The sequence below is a fragment of the Mesocricetus auratus genome, unplaced genomic scaffold (genome assembly GCF_017639785.1).
Source record: "Mesocricetus auratus isolate SY011 unplaced genomic scaffold, BCM_Maur_2.0 Super-Scaffold_100004, whole genome shotgun sequence".
Lineage (NCBI taxonomy): Eukaryota > Metazoa > Chordata > Mammalia > Rodentia > Cricetidae > Mesocricetus > Mesocricetus auratus.
Window position 1 is genome coordinate 71,212,787 of NW_024429189.1, and position 22,077 is coordinate 71,234,863.

The following is a 22,077-nucleotide window of genomic DNA, read 5'->3' on the forward strand; positions in this document are numbered from 1 at the left end:
ACTATATTAATGGGTCGCAGTATTAAAAAAGTTGAGAACCGTTGCTCTAGAGTCTAGATAGGGTCATTACAGGCACCATGTCCAAGCAAGTCTTTCTAGGCCTTGTAGGGAGGGGAAATCAATCATTTAAAAATAAATAAAAGCATATGTTTAGAGGTACATTTCCCTGTTTTTGCCTCAAACCTTAGTATGGAACTGTGTGATCTTTTTTTTTTTTTTTTTTTTTTTTTGGTTTTTACGAGACAGGGTTTCTCTGTATTGTTTCGGAGGCTATTGGTCCAGCCCAGCCTCGAACTCACAGAGATCCGCCTGCCTCTGCCTCCCGAGTGCTGGGATTAGAGGCGTGCGCCACCACCGCCCGGCCTGTGTGATCTTTTTATTTAAAATTTAATACTTTGTTCAGTGTTCTAGTTAGCTGTAGTTGTCAACTTGACACAGCCTAGAGTGCTCTCTAGGGCAATTTAGATTTGTCTGTCCCCAACCAAATATTATGGAGTGACACTCCCACATTCTAAAGAGCAGACCCAGTAATGTGTTCATGTTAGTCCTTCATAGTCTTCAAGGCTAAGACGAGTGTCCATGGTAAGACAGGAATCATAGATTGATGCCTGAGGGACTTACTGCATTCATTTTCATTTCTAAATATATTGCACTAAAATATTATTTCTCTTAGTTACTCAAACTTTTTCCTAAGATAGGGCACAGACGAAAGAAATTGTTCCATCCAAATATAGGTTAGTGAGCCAGTGAGCTTAAGGAGTATGAAAGAAGTATTATTTCCAGAAGCATAGAAGGCAGCTGCATCAGCGAAAAAGCCCACCCTAGACAGGGTGATTACTTGTGAAAGCTGTATCCCTTGGAGCGCCCAAGACTATTATCAGACAGTTCAGCAGTTTGGACAGTCTCTTCTCCCCCCAGAGCTAGCCTATATAGTCTTGGGAAATGGGCCTATGAATCTTGTAGATTTCAGGAATTTCCTGGGCTTTTCATGTCCTTTACTTTCTTAGTCTAGCCAGTTTCCTTCCTCAATCTAGTAGGGAATGTTTCAGCTGGAGAAAATGTTTCAGCTATGAAACAGGCACCCCTCTTAAATTTTGTGCTCCCAACAAGTGTCCTCTCTCCGTCCTGGTTCTGACGGAAGCATAACTACACGATTTTCATCTTTTGCACCTGATTATAGCTTAGACTAAGGACAATAGGAGCAGATGCAGTGCACCTGAAAACCCCACCAACTATCGTACTTAAAACAAGCAGCCCATCTGAGAAATAGACACAAACCCAAATTAGGGATAATGTTGTTATAAGCATTTGTCTATCTAAACAGGCATAGTTTCTTTACAACTAGAAGTGACTCTTTTCAGCTGGGCACAGTGTTTGAATTTATATTTTCAATACTCAGGAGGCTGAGTCAGGAAAGTGAAGATGAGCTCGAGGCCATCCTGGGCTACATAGGGAGCCCTTGTCTTGAAAAGAAAAGAAAAGAGAAAGAAGAAGAAATAACTGTGTTGCCTTCAATCAATCTGAATTTAAACTTTCATTTGTTGAATGACATATTGGTGCCCTGAGTTACAAGGTTGGATAAGGCCTAGAATTTACAGTTTAAAAAACATTTTATTTTATATGTAAGTATATGTGCCTGAGTATATGTAAGGACACCACATGAATGCAAGAGCCCATGGAGTTGAGAAGAGAGCATTAATCTCTTGAACTAGAATTACAGGTGGTTGGAAGTCATCAGGTGAGTGCTGGAAACTTAACCTGGGTCTTCTGCAAAAGTAATAAACACCCTTAGACACTGAGAAATCTCTCCAGACTCAGAGTTTACAGTTCTGAGGGAATCTAAGGCAATAAACATTCAGATAAAGTTGGTAGATAAGGAAATGTGAACATATGGAGATATAGACAGTGAATGTTTTGCTGTTTTGGACAGAGGGAGGAGCTACAAAAGCATTAACGATATGGTGGGTTGATTAAATGCACTTTTGTTGGGGAGTGAGGGGAATATATCCACTTTTCTAAGTACTTGGGAGAAGCTTTCTCCAGGGCTGATGTTGCTTAGGGAGTAATGGGATTGCTTATAATTGGTTAATGATCACAACCAATCTCTTTTTAAAGGAAAAAGGGGATTATGGTATGGAAATGAATACTTGGTATTGGTATAGTTTTTCATTTATTGATAAATTCAAGGTCAATTTTGTGATTTGTATATTTCTCCTCTTGATTAAGTATTGTGCTTATATTAATCTTTTAAAACATAATGCATAATTGAATACGGATTATAGATAGTTACTTATAATAGAATTTATAGTTAGGTAAGTTAGGTTTTCTATATATACAGAGATATATTTGAGATAGATAGTCTTCAAACCTTCCAAAGACCTTCAGAAAATGGCATTTAAAATGGTTTAGGGTTTTTCTTGACAATGAGAAATGTCTGCTCCTGGCAGCACCAATTACGTCTGAGAAGAAGATGGGCATTGAAGAAACTCATTATGGAGTTTGCTTTCAACATGGCAAGATTAGCCATTTGGGCAAGAAACTGCTCTTGCCTAGACTGTTTGACTGTTGCTGTATAAACTCGACATGCAGGACCCACAGGAAAGTGACTGCTAAACTCAAATAGTCCTACAGGGTTCCTGCTTCATGGAAGAGTCTATGCGACTTTCTGCAGGACACAAAAAAATGACTGACAGACTGCCAATGCAGATGGACAGTTTTGAAATTTCCTGCTTTGCTGAAAAGTCTTCCAGACACACTGTGGCCTATTGGCTGAAGATGGATGCCCCAACAATTCAGAGGAATTTCAGGTGACTGTACAGGTAGCAAGATGTCTCTGTCAATTCTAGTGTTTATATATTATCCTTTTGTGGTCTTTGATGGAGTTGAAGACAGATAATTATAGTTTTCCTTAGTTATGATAAAAGATAAGCTACATATAGAACTTTGGAAACACAAGGATGGAATGGATGATATTTTCTTTAAATCTTGCTAAATGTTGATAAACAAAATATTGTAATTGTGTTCTTACTTGGTAACTGTTCTGTTATATATAATTTGACTTTGTTAAAGTTAAGACCTTTCTTTTTGTTTAGACAGAAAAGAGGAGATGTTGGGGAAGTCCTGTGTATATGTCAATAAAGCATTGTTGGCCAATAGGGAGGCAAGATAGGTGGGACTAGGAGTCCAGGAGGGCTCTGGGTAGGAGAAACACAGGGAGTCAAGATGTAATCGCCATAGGGATAAGAAGCCCGGAAACTTCTATCCATAGCAATTTTGGGATAAATACTTAAGTCAGAGCTAGCCAGTAAGAAACAAGCAAGGCCAACAGCTTCATAATTAATATAGCCTCCTGTGTGTTATTTGGGGACTACAACTCGGCACAGCCCAGACGACCGGTGGGGAAAAACCAAGCGGCAGATGAGGAAAAGTCTTCTCTCTACAGTGGTGGAAAGAGAAAATGGACTCCAGCAAGTTGTCCTCTGACCTCCATGGTGTGCTCACACACATAGCTTTCCACACTCAAAATGCATACATACTTACATACATACATACAGAAATGTGACTTTTAAAAAGTTATATAATAAATTAGCATTTATTAATAAAGGTTATCTTAACACATGGTAGGAGGGGTGGTTTTGGGAGATGAGGATCAATTCACAGAACTTGGATGCAGGTAACTAATGCACCATGTCACTACTAGTGAAGGGAGAGACTGGTGTGTGAAGAAGCCCAGGTCTTTTGGATGCCCAAGCCTCTCCACAGCACAGCCCCTGTGAAACCAACAGGAATGAATCCGCTGCTCAGTCCACCATCCCACCCATCACACGTCTCCCACCCCATCTTAATATCAGCTTTACAGAGTCTCCCACGCCCATCTTAATATCAGCTTTACAGAGCTGAAGAATTGAGCCTTCCTGTGTTACTGTGGTCTCATTCAGTTCGGCCCCTCACACTTGCAGTACCAAATCTGGATTTGTAAAATACAAATTTAAAAATGTGATTTCCATACATTTTACTCTTAGGCTGAAAATTTGTCATACCAAGAAAGTTATACGAAAGTAGTCAACAGAAATTCATCAGAGAGGCAAGAGAGATCATATCTTCTGTCCTAATGTTAGAAATAAATTTGAGGTCTCAAAGACAGAGCCCACAACTCCAACTAATGTGTCTGGACTCTTGGTCAAGAGGGTGTAGTCAGAAGAACCAACACCTCAAGTCAGACAGTGCATCTGCTTTTTATTCTAATTCAGGTGGTGACCCTGTCATTCCCCATTGGTGGGGGAGTCCAACCTCACCCCCACCAATTGGCTAGTCTGAAAAAAAATGGCCCACAGGAAACAACGAGGAGGAGGAAAGGGGTCACTGCTCCAGTCATTAAATTTCTGGAAAGTGTTTGTTTGTTGTTTGTTGTTGTTTTTTTTTTCAAAACAGGGCTTCTCTGTGTAGCCCTGGCTGTCCTGGAACTCACTCTGTAGATCAGTCTGGTCTCAAATCTCCAACTCACAGAAATCTACCTGCCTCTGCCTCGGTAGTGCTAGGATTAGAAGCCTGCATCACCTGACTCAAATTACTGGAAGGTTTTACTGACGGGGGGGGGGGGTTGTATAAAAGTCTTACAAGTTGGGGAGATAAAAATAATTAAATTCCTTGTCCTAAACACGAGTTTTATAGTACTTGATGGAAAAGATTCATATTTGATTATTTCTTACACTAAGTAGTTGGGAGAAACTTTCTCCGGGATGCGGGTCGGTTGGAAATTAACACTTGTTGGGTATCTAGCTACCCAGAGATTATTTTCATTTTTAGGAATATTTTGCTTTGTGGGCAGTGGTAGAATTACAACCTCCTGATTATTTCGAAATTGGAGTTCCCTGTGTCTCTTTCCCTGCCATTCCTTCTGTTTTTAGTGGAAAAGACTCAGAGCAGCAAGGCTGAGTGCAGGTGGGGTGGGGCAGGGGACTCTGATGAGAGCAAGGAGGATCATGGATTGGAAATGAAGCAATGGGTTTGGGACCCAAAGGCCCAGGATGATTAGTGTGAGGTTTAGGCAGAGGTTTTGAGGATACCACATTTAAAACGGCAGGAAGGAGAGCGAGAAGACTCGGGAACGGACTGGCGGGGCTCTGGCTCAGCTTAGGAGACTTTACGTGAAGGGATACACTCATCAGCCAAGGACCAGACACAGAGCAAGACAGCAGCGCCCGGCGGGGTGGCGGGGTGGGCGGGGCGGCCCGGGGGCGGGGCCGGGTGACAGTTACATAACTAACCTGTGCCGGCGGCCGCGGAGCGGTTCGGGCGGCGGGGGCGGGGCCGGGGTGGTGCCAGGCTGCAGCGGGCCGGGCAAGATGGCTGCCGTGGAGGCCGAGACGGCGCCGCTGACCCTGGAGTCGCTGCCCACCGACCCCCTTCTGCTCATCCTATCCTTCGTGGACTACAGGGACCTGATCAGGTAAGGGGACGGAGCTCGTGGCTGGGGTGGGAACGTGGAAGGAGGCAGGGAAGGAGGCCCGGGGTCGCTGACTGGACGCGGGCGTCCTCCGCACCCGAGGGTGACTGCAGGGCAGCCGTTATCCTGCGGAGCCGAAGGAGACGCGGAGGAGGGGGCTGGGCCTCCAGCCTGACTGCTGCCCAGGTCCCCGGGGACTTGGCGTCCTCCCCTCAAGCCCTGGCTAGGCCGGTTTGCCGGGGAGAGAGGTGGCTCCCTGGTGCCGCGCGCCGCGGACCCTCGCTGGCCCCTTGGGGCTGGCCTAGCGCCGTGGAAAGGCCGCCGTCCCGGCCCACGCGCGTCCCTGTCGGGCCTGGGGTCCAGGAGGACCAGAGCCCGCGTGGGCAGGTAGGGCGCGCGAGGAGGCCCGCGAGCTCCTGAGTCCCTGTGATGCCACCGTGGTCACCGGCAGCAGGCACTTTCTCTTGTGTTTGTGACTTTTTTGGCTGTCAATTTTTCTTCTTACGGTGGGTGGTTGGATTTTGTGTTTTGTCGCCGACTTCCGGTGAGGCCTTACAGGTGACTGCAGTTACCTCCGGGTTTCCCAAATGACCAACGTTTGCCACCCCAACCCCCAAAATAAACTCCGGGCATGCTAGTAAGGGTTCCCCAAAGCCCAGTTCTTTCAGAGAACGGGACCGTTGAGGTTGGAGAAAGAAATGGCGCTGCTGTGCTCCCCTTCTCCCCTTCCCCGTGACACCCCCACCCCCGTGGTAGGATTGTTTACATCCTTGACAGCGTGGCCAGGCGTTCTTGTGCTTCCGTGTATGCTTATAGGGGAGACAAAAATCGCATGGGGAAGACACGGTTTTGTTTGTTTGTTTGTGTTTTTGATTGGTTACTGGATCCTGGTCATTTGATGATCGTGTCCTCGGTTTTTAGGGTCCTTTTAGAGGTACGGATTTCTTGCCGTTACAGGTGGCTGTTGGTTGGCCTAGCTAAATGGTGGCAGAGGTATTTCCTGTTGTGGCCTCCACTCGTACCTGCTAACACTTGTTTTTCCCAGAAAACACGTTTTCCCTTCCTCAGCCTGTACTAAAGCAGAGAAAGTTTTTCTGTAGGAAAGCTGTCCAGCTCGAATCGATTTCATCTGAAATACTCTCTTGCTATAACTTATCTTGACAGCGTTCTATCTTTGATTGCTGCCAGAGTTATCTTCCCAAGGCGAATCTGGCTGTCACTCTTCTTAAAAGCCCATAATAGCCCTGTTTACAGACTGTGCGCTGAACTTAGGCAGTCTCTAAGGCCCTTATCATCTAGCTCATTATCTAAGGCCTTTCAGGCTTGCCTCTGCTATCGTATTTGCGCAGTCTATTCTAGCTGGAGCAGACATGGGCGACATACCACACACTCGCACATTGTTGTCTAAACTCTGCTCCTTGTCTAGAATACTTAATTCTACTCAACTTGGCAACCTTACTCTCCCACCATCTTCCTTCAACTACAGTTAGTCATAACAGTGTTCACTCGGAGTGTAAGGATTGTTTATTTTTGTATTCCTTTGTTCAAATCTTTTTTTGTTTTTTGAGTGCCTGCCATGTGTCAGTTAAATGTAGGCATACCATAGTGAATTAGAGAGACACGGTCTTTTTTTGTCACGTAAATACTATAGAAAAGATGGAAAGTCAAACAAGTGCATAATTGCAAGAGGGGCCAGGTGTTAGGAAGGAATACATATGTCGCACTGTTGGGGAATGTGTAGGATGAGATGACTAACTCAGTGGAAGACACAAGTGTGGCAGCGTGCAGTTCTGCCTTGGTGAGTGAAGGGAACAGTGTTGAGAGGCTCATGGGTCTGTTATAACAACAGTGTGGCCTGCTCAACTAGAAAAACTAGAAAGCCGAATGAAGGATGGCTGGTGAGATCTTGTAACCTCTTGTAAGGACAGAGTTTTAGTTCAAAGCTTTAGGTAGTAATCAGCATTTTAAGCTGTAAATATTTGTGGAAATGAGTCGAGTTGAATACTATTTCTGTCTACAGACTCATCCAGCATACTACAGCTTCTTTCTTGCCCAGTACAGTCCAGCTTTGCCAAGTGTCTAACCTATTGCCAGGCCCTAACAGTTTTGGTGCCTATTTTCTTGACTGTGCTGGGTTAAACTGTATTAATCTATTGGGAATTTAGTTTGAATACTCACAGGGCAATTATACTAACATATTAAATCGATTTTAAAGGATACTGCATTGCAGTATAGGTAATTAGTAGAAATAAGAAAAATAAAAGGGACTCAAACAAAACAATGACTATTTTAATGTTTGTTTCTTAATTTTTCCCTTTTTATACTAATTGACTCTGGTTACTGTCAGTTGTGGCTATGTCAGTCGAAGACTTAGCCAGCTATCAACTCATGATCCACTGTGGAGAAGACATTGCAAAAAGTACTGGCTGATATCTGAGTAAGTATTCTGAACATTTGTTCTTTTGTAGGTGCAGGGTATGGTATAGTTTTTTCAGAGTAAGTTTTTCATTGTTGCTGGAGACAGGGACTCATTCTCTAGTCTGACTGGCCTTGACCTTGTGGCAGTCCTTCTGCTGCAGCCTCTTCTGTGCTGGCATTACAAGGGTAAGCTACCACACTTGGCACTAGAGCAGTGGTTCCTAACCTTCCTAATGCTGCAACCCTTCAATTCAGTTTCTCATGTTGTGGTGACCCTAACCATAACATTATTTTCATTACTACTTCATAACTGTAATTTTGTTACTGTTATGAATCATAATGTAAATGTCTGATATGCACGATGGTCTTAGGTGACCCCTGTGAAAGGGATTGTAACCCACAGGTTGAGAGCTGCTGCACTGGAGTAATTTTTAATTGATATACAGTAATGCTCATGTTTATGGGATAAAGTGTAATTCAGTACACCTTTACAGTGTATATAAGTGAGGCTAATTAGCATTTCCAGCTCCTTAAGTATATAGCATTTCATTGTATTTGAAGCTTCCCAATCTTTTTAGCTCTTTATAACATGCTATAAAACATACAGTAAATTCTAGTAAACTGTAGCCATTGCCAATTAATAATTCTACTTTCTAGTTAGCTCTGTTTCCAGTGATGTTCTGAAACCCTCACTTTCTTGCCCTTCCCAGCTGCTAGTGCAGTATATATATTTGAGTCCTGATCTTTGACTACCATAATACTACTATGTACTGGTTTTCCTTTCTAACCTAGTTTCTGTTACAGGGTCCAGTTAAAGTTACCATGTTGCCAGAATAAAAATGTAGATGACAGTAAGATTTAGGAGAAGTAGAAGAAAAGGCAGGGATACCTAACATGTTTCTTCAATTGTGGGAAATCAGGACCACTAACGTGGGTGAAGTATAATATATATAAATTATATAATATATTATAAATAAATATTATATATAACATTTAAAAGGATATATGATATATTATACACACACACACACACACACACACACACACACAGGTTTTTTTTTTGAGACAGTTTCCCTGGCTGTCCTAGAATTTGCTTTGTAGACCAGTCTAGCCTTAAACTAAGTATATTATTTGAAGCTGAAAGCATTAGTTCTACCAAGGGAAAAGTTAATAACAACTGTCAAGTATTGGAAGGAGGAACAATTTTAAGTGTTGATATATTTTCATCTTTCACTTTGGGGCATCACCTGATGCAAGTAAAATGTATAAATCAAGAACCAGAGATGTAAGGATTTAGAAGTATGGAAACAATTTCCATGAATAACTGCTAAAGGTTTAGACTTTTTAGTTTTGTATTTTGGTGGTTTTTTGTTGTTTTTTGTTTGCTTGAGACAGGGTTTCACAAGCTCAGTTTTTACAGTATTGTACCCAGGACTCCACTCATGCAAAGCAAGCATTCTGTGGTTGAGTTACAACCCCTAGCCTGTTGCTAATACTATATATTAGTAAAAGGATGCCTTATTATACCACAACCCCCAAACCATATTGAAACCAAACAAAATGTGCTCCTGGAGTTAAGTGTGGTGGTCCACACCTGGAGTCCAGCACTTGGGGGACTGTGGTTTAAGGCTAACCTGAACTACATATACTGTTTCAGAAAAACAAAATACCTCTGCTCTGATGATTTATTCTTTCCATCATATCTAAACCTTCAATTCTATGTTTCTAGTCTCCATTGTAGCACCCATCTGTGACTCCAAACCAGAATTAGGAGTCGTTCTAAGTCTCCTCTATTGCCCTGTGTTCAGTGAAACCACTAGCCTTCCCAGTTAGTGCTTCCATGTCTCACATCCTCGCTCATTTCACCTGGTCACCACAGCTTTCTTCAGCCTACTGCCTCTCACCAGGACACATCTGTATCTCTGTATCACTCTAGTTCTCACCCTTAAACCTACCCCTGCATCCCAAACCACAGCCTCAACTCTCCCCTTTCAACTTTCCCTTAGCCCCTTCAGTGGCTCTGCATGTTCTGAAGGAAAAGGTCTAGGCTCATTGGACAGTACTCCCTCCTTTTTTAAAATTTAAATTAGAAACAAGCCTGATTCACGTGTCAATACCAACTCCCTCTCCCTCCCCTTCGCTCCTTCCTCCCCAGCCCCCCAACTCCCCATCCCATTCCCCCTCTGCTCCCCAGGGCAGGTGAAGTCTTCCATGGGGGAGCTTCAAAGTCTTGAGAGTATTTTTAAGTACTCTTTGTGATTACTTATCCTCTATGTTAAGTTTACATTTCATTCTTTGTTCATGTTTAGACTATCTACTTTTGAAGGGGAAAAAGTGTGAATTTTTTAATGTTCTTAGTGGCCAAGTGAATACTCAATAAATGTTTAATATAACTAAAACAAGGAAAGTTGTTTGAATCATGTACTTGTTTTAATATTCTCTGGTTGATCCAGTGTAGATATGCTAGTACAATATTATTGCTATTAAGTTTCAAATATTCTCAAAAATGGGACAACTACTTATGCCTTTTATATGTTTATAATTGAGGTCAGGTTCAGTAGCATACACCTATAACCTCAGCACTTGGAAGGTAAAGGCAAGGAAATCAGTTCATGCCAGCCAGAGCTACATGAGACTCTATTTCAAAAAAGTTGTGTTTTTGTTTTTTTTTTAATGATACATTTTTAGAAGTAAATTGAAATTTGTACTGACATACTATTCACATATTTGTAAGAACTAGGAAACTTGGGGGAAGAATCAGTAGAAAGTAAATGACTAATAAATAACCCTACCATGAAATAGTAACTATTAAAGCTTTGATGTATCACTTCTTGCTTTCTAGTTCTCTTTGTAGCTAAAATAAGTTAAGGAAAAAAAAGGCAGAGTTACCACAAACTCCCAATAAAAACTGTATTGGTAAGTATCAAAAACATGTGCTAAGCTGGGTTTGTGGTACACATTTCTTTTTCTTTTTCTCCTTAAAAAATTTTAATTTACTTATTTTTTTTATGTATGAGTTTCCGCATGTACTCCTGCAGGCCAGAAGAGGGCACCAGATCTTGTTATAGGTGGTTGTGAGCTACCATGTGGTTGCTGGGAATTGAACTCAGAATAGCTGGAAGAGCAGCCAGTGATCTTAACCACTGAGGCTTCTCTCCAGCCCCTTGTGGTGCACATTTCTAATTTTAGCACCTGGCAGCTAGAGGCATGAAGGTCAAAAATTCAAGTCTATCCTTAGCTGCATAGCTAGTTGAAGGCCAGCCTGTACTATATATGTGACCCTCTATCAAAAAGCAAAGGAAAAGAAAGATGTGTTAAAATCATCTCAAAAGATTTTTTAATCTTTTCTTTTTAAATCTATTTAGGGAAGAGAAATCCCGGAAGAATCAATGCTGGAAATCTCTCTTCATAGATACTTACTCAGATGTAGGAAGATACATTGACCATTATGCTGCTATTAAAAAGGCCTGGGATGACCTCAAGAAGTACTTGGAGCCCAGGTGTCCTCGGATGGTTTTATCTCTGAAAGGTACTGGGAATATAGGTTCCCTTTCTACATTCTAGTTAGTTTAGCAAGACTAGTTTAAATAACTTTGGATCTGTTGTGTACCTGGGCTAATCCAACCTCTTCTAGTTCACCATTCACATTATGTTAATAGCCAAGAAAGTATAATACTGGTGTTGTTAAAGGGATCTTGACCTTTTTTGGTTAGCCTGGGAACCCATGTGGTTAAAAGAAACAATGCTAAGATTGCTTGAGAATAACCTTCATGATTTATTTTTATTTTTTCAATGATGGTGATTGAGCCCAGGGACTCATGCGTTTTAGGCAAGTATTCTACCATGGAACTATACCCCCATTTCTAAAGATGACTATTGTTGTTGTTATTGTTTTGTGTGTATGTGCGTGGTGTGCATGTATGTATACAAGTTCACATACGCGCTCACCTCTGTGTTTGGAGGCCAGAGGACATCACATGTCTTTCTGGATTGCTTTATTTACTGAGGTAGGGTCTCTTCCTGAGCTTGCTGACCGAACTACTTTAGCTGGCCTGCTTACCCCAGGTATTCCTGCATCTATATCCCAAATGATAGATTACAGATAGGCTACCTTACCTGCTCAGCTTTTACATGGTCTCTGGGGATCCAAACTCCAACCTCATGCTTAGGTGACAAGTGCTTTATTTATGGAACCATTTCTCCAGCCCAAGATTAATTTTTAACTGAAAACTTCTATAAAATACCTTTTCTTGTTTGGTGTCTATTAAATGTTAGGAAAGAACCTGGGTCTTTAAGCATGTTAGACTAACACAGAATGAGGGCAGCTTTTTGTTTGGCATTTACAAAGTAGTAAAACTAAGATTTGAACTCAAGTCTATTTGGCCCCAGAATCTATGTTCTTTCTATTATATTGTCTAATTATGACTAGAAATATTAACAAGTTATTTCTGTTTGATTTGTTAATTAATCTGCATAAAAATACATTTGTAATTACTTATCTGCTTTCCTCTTTAAGTTTTTTCAGACTTATTTACTAAGTGGAACCATATGTATGCTGTGGTTTTGCTAAGCTAAAATTGGAGTCTGTTCTTTTTTACACTTTTTCTTTAGAACCAATCTTTTTGAGGTAGCGTTCCCTTTTTCTTTCAGATTTCCACTGTAATTTCTCATGAAAAATGTTGCTTTCAGACAAACCATGATTTCACGACGAGCTACTTAAATCTGGGTTTGTTAGATCTTAGTAAATGGAGTAGGTAGAACACTGGGAGTCCCCCATTAATAGTTTAACAACTTATCATCTAAGAAGAAATGAGTAATAACATTCACCTGGCATAGGCATAAGCTACTTCAATAGGATATAATCTGGAAATAAGTATGCAGTGGTGGTCAGTAAAATAGTTAATAATTTATAATAGTACAAAGGTACACAACGCTTGTTGTTGGGGTTTTTTGTTTTGTTTTTCTGAGACAGGTTTTCTTTGTATAGCCCTGACTGATCTGGAACTCACTCTGCCTCCCAGGTGCTAGCATTAAAGGTGTGCGCTACAACTTTCTGAAACACATAGAATATGAACATTAGCTTTTTTTCCTTATCCAACATGCTACTTCTGGCTTCTTTTCTGCTTGATTTCTTTTCTATTAAACTTTTGGTTTTTAACATGTTTCTTGCACGTGCACACGCACACGCGTGTGTGAAGATCAGAGGTTGATGCCTAAATTGTTTTTCACCCTATTTTTTGAGACAGGGTTTCTGGATGAACCGGGAGCTCATTGATTTAACTAGATCAACTGGTCAGTGAGCTATAAGGATATGCCGGTTTGTGTCCTGGTCAGTGAGCTATAGGGATATGCCGGTTTGTGTCCTGGTCAGTGAGCTATAGGGATATGCCGGTTTGTGTCTCTAAATTCTGGGGTTGCAGTCATTCAGCACAGTGACTGGCTTTTAAAAGTTGCTAGGGATCTGAGTTCGAGTCCTCATTCTTGCAGAGCAAGGGCTTTCTTGGCTGAGGCATCTCCCCAGCCCCCTAATATAGAGAGAGTAACTGAGATTCACAAAGAGTTCTGTATACTCAATTTCCCTAGTATATTACACTGGAGGACTCTTATCAGAACTAAAAATTCATTTATATTTCGTTGCTTTTACATTTGTTTTAGATTTCATCATATGATTTAGATTTTGCAGGTATTAGTTAAGGTCCCAAATGAATTGAATTTGAATGTTAATTAAAAGGAAAATGATTTTGAATGGGCCTACCTTAATCAAGTATTCTTAAAAGGATCTGGGCCTTTCAGAAGGCAGAGAGATTCTTAGTGTTTTTCCTGTTGACTTTGAGTAAGAAAATTGGTATGTTGAGGAGAAGGCTACTGAATAGGAAATGTCAGGGGCCTCCTGAGCACTGGGGCCTCATTACTAAATTCTGCAAATAACTAAGTGAGCTTAGAAGAGTATCTGAAGTAGAAGATGGCTAAGATGAGCTAGCACCTCAATTAACACCATGATTTCAACGTTGTGATCTAAACAGGATCCAGTTGAGTTGTGCTTGAACTTGTGATCGTAGAAACAAATAATAAGTGAGTTCCGGGCCTGGTTTCCTAGGGGTTGGGCTCAGTGTACTCCACCTCCTCTCAGCTAAGCCTAGAGTAGAGGGCAGGAGCACCTGTGTGGGAGAGCTGCTTAAGCAAGGAGCATTGCCTGGGCTGCCCTAGCCTCACATTTATTTACAAAATAGGCAACAAGTGAGTGTTGTTTTAAACTGCTAATACTTAAAAAAAAAACTCGTCATTAAAAATATATGTATCTGGGCCATGGGTGGTATTTCACTGCTTAGTTTGCTGACACCTTGCAGTGTATCTAAACTTTAAGTGGAAAAAAATGTGTATACATATATGTGTGTATGCACATGTGTTTTACTTAGGTACATAAAATTGATTCCTGCACAGTGAATTTAACCTTTTGTCGTCACGGATGGAAGTTCTCTATTACTTTTAATGAAGCTGTTTCATTTAAAGCCTAACTCATGATCTGAATAGAGTCATCCTAGCTTTTTTCCTGTGTCTACATTAAGATGAATCTCTTGGGTAGAATTTTTTAAATTACATTGGTGTTGAAATCGAAGCTGAGACCTAACACATTCTTTTTTTTTTTTTTTTTTTCTCTTCTGAGACAAGGTTTGCCTGTGTAGCCTTGACTGTCCTGAACTAGCTCTGTAGACCAGGCTAGCCTTGAATTCAGAGTAACCTACCCACCTGCCTCTGCCTCCAGAGTGCTGGGACTAAAGGTGTGCGTCCCCACTGCCTGGCAAGGACTAACGCATTCTAAGCCTGTGCACTCTACTTCTGCACTGCACCACTGAGCCCTGTTCTTTACCTGGTCTATCTTTTCTTTAGAGTATTTGACTTAGTGACATTTCATTTGCTTACTAATACATTTGAACCTAACCATGTCATTTAAATACGTTCACTCTTTTTTGCATTCTTAATTATGTTTAATTTCTTTTCTTTTGTATTTCCTTTTTAGTGACCACAATATAGATTAAAATATACATTTTTGATTTATTGAAGTCAAATAGAATTCAGTGTTTACCACTTCCTGGACAGTGAAAGAGCTTTAGTTCTGATCGTCTTCCTCCCTCTTTTATAGGAAGGTATTTGGGCTCCAGCTCAGGTCCCTATGCATGTTAGTTCATCACTGAGCCCCCTAGTGTTATTTTGTGATTTTAATTTTTAGCTTATTTCTTATCCTGAAAACTGTGGCTAGGATCACATTATGTGTCAACACACTTTGCCTGCTCTTTAGTTGGTTCTTGTTTTTGTTGAGGCTTAGTTCTTCTGATTGATTTGCACAACACTATTTGGGTCTTAGGGTAATAATTTTTTCTTCTAGAGAGTATCACATTAATCTGGTCTAGAATTGATGTAATTGGAAAAACTGTGCTTTTCATCTGTGGGGACTGGTTTGTTTCTAGTTCATTTTTTCTTAGGATTTGGTTTTCTGTAATCTAGCCAAAATCATGTTTGTTTGTTTATTTGAATAGGTCCTTTTCTCCTTAGTGGACTCTAGACACACACACACACACACACACACACACACACACACACACGCACGCACGCACGCACGCACGCACGCACGCTTTTAATCCATTGGTCCTATAGTATTGCCTAAAGCTGGACTCATCATCTCTTTGACCACTTATTTTAGAATTGCTTAAAAATCAAGGTGATTCTAGATGCCTAATTGACCTCTTGTGTTTTTATTTGATTATTTTGTTTCTGTTTTTCCTTTTTTTGAGTTCACCTTGGTCTCTTAATCCTGGGGTTACAGTCAGTGTGCCACCATGTCTGGCTACTTTGTTGGGTGTTTTGTTGGTGGTGGTAGTTGGTTGTTTTGTTTATTTTTTTTATGTCTTCATATAATTTTTGCCATAAATCATTCAATAGTGAGAGGTTTGACCCAACAACCTGAGGGGCTGTTGCTTAGAACTGGGTCTCTTCTCTTGGTGTTTGTATTTTTTCCTGATAGACTGCAGGGCAAGTTTTCAAATGTGCATACAAGAGTTCAACTTAAATAAAAAAAAAAAAAGAGTTCAACTTAGTGACTTCTCACAGCGTGAACCTACATCTACCTAATGTCCCTATTTCCCATAAAGGATCACATTGAAACTCTAGAATGACATTAGCTGAGAGAACTTTCAAGGTTGTTGTTTAAAAAAAAAAAAGTATGAATATATTAAGTTTGGAAAAGTGAGAAGGTTTTTGTTATACTATTAAAAAATTAATTGTTCATTTCCTTGGTGCTCCTTTCCATTTTGCTTTGTGCTGGTGTTTTCCCTGTCAAAAGGAAACTAAAGACTTTGTTCAATGTTTAAAATTAATTTCCAGTTCCCTGCCCCATATTTTAACAGTATATGTTGAACAGAGTTCATGTCCTGTAAGATTGTTTCATGGGTTGGCGGCTGACCTACTAGATGGAAGTCTGACTGTGTGTACACACTTCTGTCTTTGGTGTGCATTTGCAGATGGTGCCCGTGAGGAAGACCTGGATGCTGTGGAAGCGCAGATTGGGTGCAAGCTCCCTGATGATTATCGCTGTTCATACCGGATTCACAATGGGCAGAAGTTAGTGGTTCCAGGGTAAGTAACTCTCAGAAATGGATATTATTTTCTAGAACGAAAGTACATTTTCCTTAGTTATGTGTGTATATAAGAAAAAAATATATGTATATATATGAATGTATGTATTGTAGAAAGGGGGGATTCCTCCTTCTAGCAATCTGTAAGATAATATCTATAGATTAAATTAAATTTTACCAAAATAAATGTGTCTTATAAAATAATTATTCCTACCAACACATTTTTATGGTTAAAATGAGGTCTGGTTGGGGATGGGTGCTGTGGGACACAGGAGAGATGTGTGTGTGTGTGTGTGTGTGTGTGTGTGTGTGTGTGTGTGTGTGTGTGTATGTATTTGTGAGTATATTTAACCTGTTAAGAATGCTTGGTGTGTTTACCCTGTTACAAGTTAGGCAAATGGTTTAGGAACTTGATGCAAGTTCTATCTATGTGTTTATATGCTTATTTGGTTTTTTTTAAGCATGATTTGTTCAGAGCCAACTAAGGGAAGAAGAGTTTTATCATATTCAAGTACAGCCTATAATTGAATGGCCTTTTAAAAACCTTTGCAAATTGAAGTATTCAGTGTAGGTTTTTTTTTCTTTGTTTGATGAAAGAAGTCCCTATAGTAGCCATCAATTTTGTTTGCAGTTTTAGAATTAATAAACATTGAATGTGTCTATTCCTTTTGGACTTTCATGCAGTTAAGCTATTTCAATGATACTGTATTTGTAAATACCAAGAAAATGAATGTTACATTGTTCTTGATGGAATGTGTTCCTCTGTGTGTGAGGAGTTATGGGAAACTTAATGATTTCAAATCTGGGTTGAGTATTCTATAAGGGGATCCTACTGATAACACAAAGTAGTACTCAGAAATGAGATGTCAGGGATGGGTCATAAACAGGTCAGTTAGGGAGCACTGATGGCTCAGTGCTTAAGAGTGAGTACTGTTCTTACAGAAGTCCTGAGTTCCTAGCATCCATATTGGGCAACTCAAAATGGCCAGTAATTTCAGCTCGGGGGAGTCCCAATTCCTCTGGTACCTGCACTCACTGTCTCTCTTCCCTCTCCTTCTCTCCCCGTCTCTCTCACACACACACAATTTAAAATTATCAAAATAAAAACCTTAAAGAAAGAAAAAGAATTAGGCCAGTTAGGACTAGGGACACGTAAGTGACTGGCTCTGATTTTCTAGTCTGTTTTCCTAGTGAATTGAAACCTGAAAAGGCTGAAATTTTTGTATTGTTTTAAGAGAAAATAGAACTGAACTTTGTTAAGAGTTGTCCAGAACTGACACAGTAGATAGCTAATGAATTTCAGTACAGGGTTGTTTATCTCTCTGTCTACCCAAGAAATTAGACTTGAAGGAGACTTTTTAATTAGTGACCAGTATTGTTGCCATTCAACACACACACACACACACACACACACCAGGGAAGGAGGGGGGAGAGATGTTAATACATACCTGTGGAGATTAATTTCTACCACATCTGTTTCAAGTTTGTGACAATGTAGATAAAATTTAGACTTGGTTTACATTTGTTTCTGTTTAGTTTCATAGAATAAACTGAAAATTGAATCAAGATAAAGATGTCAGAAAATTTATCCCTTTAGCCATTAAATTAGCTATTAAAATACATGTGCATGTATGCATACACAAATAGCAGGTCACAAAGCACTGGCAGTTCACTATATAATATAGTTTATTTTTTAAATTTTGTAGTAAAAATCTTACTGTGTAGTCCATGTAGGCCTTGAACTCATTATCTTTTTCTCAGCCTACTGAATAGTTGGGATTTTAGGTATGTACCCTTTGCTGAGTGTTCTTTTTAGACAGGGTTATGCCTGCCCATGCTGGCCAAGAATTCACTATATAGCCTGTTTCATCTTACAGCCGTCTTTCTGCCTTAGTCTTAGTGTGGGGTCTCAGGCATGAACCACCATACCAAGCTCCTTAAAAGCAGTAAAGTTATATTTCTTCTAAAAAGACTGACATTTAAGGTACTTTAGACATTTAATTTTTAAAACTAAGAATATTCTGATTTATAGTGAATTTGAGCAGGTCAGTGCTCTTTAGTCCCAGTACTCAGGAGGGAAGCAGAGGCAGGCAGATCTCTGTGAGTTTGAGGTCAGCCTGGTCTACAGTGTTGTAGTTTTTTGTTTTTTTGTTTTTTTGTTTTTTTTACTCTTTGTGGGGTCTGCCAATCAGCTCCCAAATAAATAATAAATACACACAGAAACTTATTCTTTCTTATAAACACCCTGCCTTAGCTTGGCTAATTTCTAGCCAGCTTTTCTTAAAGTATCCCATCTATCTTTTGCCTTTTATCTTTCTCTGTTTCTGTATAACTTTTCTTTACTTCTTTCTCCATGGCTTGCTGTGTAGCTGGGTGACTTGCCCTTGGGGTCTTCCTCTCCTCCTGTTTCTCGTTCCTTGATCCTTTCTTCCCAGATTTCACCTCCTATTTCTTCTCTCTATCTGCCAGCCCTACCTATCCTTTCTCCAGCCTCACCATTGACTGTTGAGCTCTTTATTAGACCATCAGGTGTTTTAGACAGGCAAAGTAACAGCTTCACAGAGTTAAGCAAATGCAACATAAAAGAATGCAGCACATCTTTGCATCATTAAACAAATGTTCCACAGCATAAGCAAATATAACGTATCTTAAAATAATATTCTCCAAAATACGGAGTGACTTCTAGGACAGCCAGGACTACACAGAGAAAAACCCTGTCTCAAAAAAGAAAAAAGAAAAAAAGTGAATTTGATATATAGAAATTTTAGTGGTTTTGATATTTTTTATTTAAAATTTGTATGCTAACCTGTGCTTAGAAAATTACCATCTGGGCATGATGACACACAATTTAATCCCTTTAATCTCAGTGCTCTGGAGGCTGAGGCAGGAGAATTATTTGAGGCCAACATTAACTACATAGCAAGTACCAGAACAGCTAGGGCTGCATAACAAGACCCTGGTTTTGTTCGTTTGTTTTAAACCAAACAGAAAAGAAATTTGTCAGTTTGAAATTGTCCACCAAAAAGGTGAAACACAAGTCCTGTGACACTGTATGTTTCTGTTGTTCTGCTGTTGACAGTTTTAAGTCTGTATTCTCCTCAGGTTGCTGGGAAGTATGGCACTGTCAAACCACTATCGCTCTGAAGATTTACTAGATGTTGATACTGCTGCCGGAGGATTTCAGCAGAGACAGGGATTGAAATACTGTCTCCCTTTAACCTTTTGCATACATACGGGCTTGAGTCAGTATATAGCTGTGGAGGCTGCAGAGGGCCGAAATAAAAACGAAGTGTTCTACCAATGTCCAGTAAGTAGGACGTGTATTTGATTATTGCTTTAACATGTGTTCTGACAATAGTACAAATGTATGCATTGGATACATTCAGGGATATAAAATAGGCTAGAACATCATACATTTTATTAACTAGAGAACTACTATCCTCACATGGCGATATGGAATACCGAAAGGAAGGTTTGCTATTGGACATATAGTGCAGACTGCAACGTGTTTAGATGGAAAGTTGTGATTCACATTAAGGCATTTTAAGTATAAGAGAAACCAAGGAACTCATTATTGAAGTCTTGATTGTATTGGGTAAAAGTATCTTTTGAACATTCTAGAATTGTTGAGGTCTCTTGACTTTGAATCCAAAGCCCTTTCTTCTAGGATAACAAGCTATTTATTTTATCACTTTAACTTGCTAAGTATGTTCTTGAAGGATAGTTTCTGGTCTTAATAGTAATAGCACTCTGTTTTCATTTTATTGAGAGGTGTCTTCACACATTTTATAGAGTAAGTCCAAGCATAGAGATTATAGTAGGAACTGACAGGTGTTGCTAAAACTCCTTCTCAAGGAGAGTCATAAGACTCTCTGCCCCTCCCCCTAAGGTCCCAATGGCAAACCCAGGCATGAGTCTACCAAAGTTCACTCTGGGGAAACAATGACAATATTTCATAGGTGAGGGACTGCTTATAGATGTATGGGTACCCCTCCATGGCTGCACTCAAAAGCTTTACCCACATTTGGGAGGACTTCCCCATAGCTGTATAAATGGAGCTCCATCCCTAATCTTCCCCTACCTCTATATACACCAGGCGGTAGGGAGTAGCTGGAGACTCAGGTCAGAAGAATCTTGAGCCTTTCCAGGCTCATTTGTGAGGATGGGGTGTAAACAACCAATCAGAACAGCTGGGATGATCTTTTGCATGTGTGTGGGGGGACATGCAACTGAACTCTCCAAGATGGTGATTGCTTGGCCTGGAAGACAGTTACAACAAGGAATACCTGATTATTGATTAGAACACTGAATTTGTTTTTTTTCTATTTTGCTTGGTTCTCAGAGAGGTAGGTAAGGAACAAGAAGAAATGTGTTTGTATCAGTTTTGTTTCTGTTTTCCTCTTAGGACCAAATGGCTCGGAATCCTGCTGCTATTGACATGTTTATCATAGGTAAGAGTAACATAGAAAAGTTTCCTTTCCCTTCTTTCTGTTGGTTTAGAAAAGAAAATAAATTGGTTAAAACTGAGTTACTTGAGCAGCTGGCAGCCTTATACTTGGATGCTTAGCACCTCCTGGTTTAATAAGTTCAATGTCTGTATTTTCTCCCTGGGGCATCCCTTTTGTTTTCATTGTTTAGGGAAAAACCGTATCCTATTCAGTCTTAAGTTTTTAATTTTCTTTAGATAAGTGATACAGGCCCTGTATTACCTTAACTGTTGCTGTGACAGAGAGCAACTTGGAGAGCAAGGGGTTTATTTCAGCTTACAGGTCATCATAGTCTGTCACTGGGGGAAGCCAGGGCAGGAACTCAAGGCAAGAACTGAAGCAGAGGCCATGGAGAAGAACTGCTTGCTCTTGGCTCACTCACAGGCTTATGCTTAGCTTGCTCTACTCACAGGCTTATGCTTAGCTCACTCTTTTATGTAGAGAGCCATCTGCTCAGGAAATGGTGCTGTGCACATGGGCTAGGCTCTCCTACATCAGTTAATAATCAGGACAATCCCTCACACGCCAATCTGATGTGGGCACTCCTCAATTGAGACTCCCTTCTCAGGTGACTCCAGGCCAACAGTCCTCAACCATCCTAATGCTGCAACCCTTAAAAACAGTTCCTCGTGTTATGGTGACTTCCCCCCAATCATGCAATTATTTTGTTGCTACTTGATAACTGTAATTTTGCTACTGTAGTGAATCATAGTGTAAATATCTGATGTGCAGAATGGTCTTAGGCAACTCCTGTGAAAGGGTCCTCTGACCTTCAAGGGGTCACGACCCACAGGTTGAGTACTGCTGCTCTAGACTGTGTCAAGTTGATAGTTACAGATAACTAGGGTAATTTCTATAATATATCCATGAACTTTCCCCTGAACATATTAATATGTAATTGGAGGTACAGTTATTTAAAGTGGTTATATTTTTTTCTTATTTGCTGCTAATTAACAAGTCACAATAGAGACCTGAAAAGCATCATTCTTCAAGATGAGTGTGAATTGTAGGCCCCACACACTCCTTGGCACTTGTTTTCCTTGGCTATGAAGATATTGCTTACTAATTTGGGGGAAACTCTTTAGATTTAAGTGCA

At 40.3% G+C, this 22,077-nt stretch overlaps 1 protein-coding gene and 1 non-coding gene across 3 annotated transcripts in view; both read left to right on the plus strand.

The window, feature by feature from the left end:
* Positions 1–5,296: 5,296 nt before the first annotated feature.
* Fbxo3 (F-box protein 3) overlaps positions 5,297–22,077 on the plus strand; it is a 30,726-nt gene continuing 13,945 nt past the window's right edge. For both annotated transcript variants that reach the window (XM_005064842.3, XM_040745939.1), the window contains exons 1-6: positions 5,297–5,449; positions 7,794–7,883; positions 11,230–11,393; positions 16,381–16,495; positions 19,597–19,801; positions 20,900–20,945. In XM_005064842.3, coding sequence (XP_005064899.2) covers positions 5,346–5,449; positions 7,794–7,883; positions 11,230–11,393; positions 16,381–16,495; positions 19,597–19,801; positions 20,900–20,945 — 724 coding nt within the window. In that variant the 5' untranslated portion in view covers positions 5,297–5,345. The remainder of the gene's footprint in view (positions 5,450–7,793; positions 7,884–11,229; positions 11,394–16,380; positions 16,496–19,596; positions 19,802–20,899; positions 20,946–22,077) is intronic.
* On the plus strand, positions 13,946–14,081 carry LOC121140605. Its single transcript, XR_005877529.1, has one exon.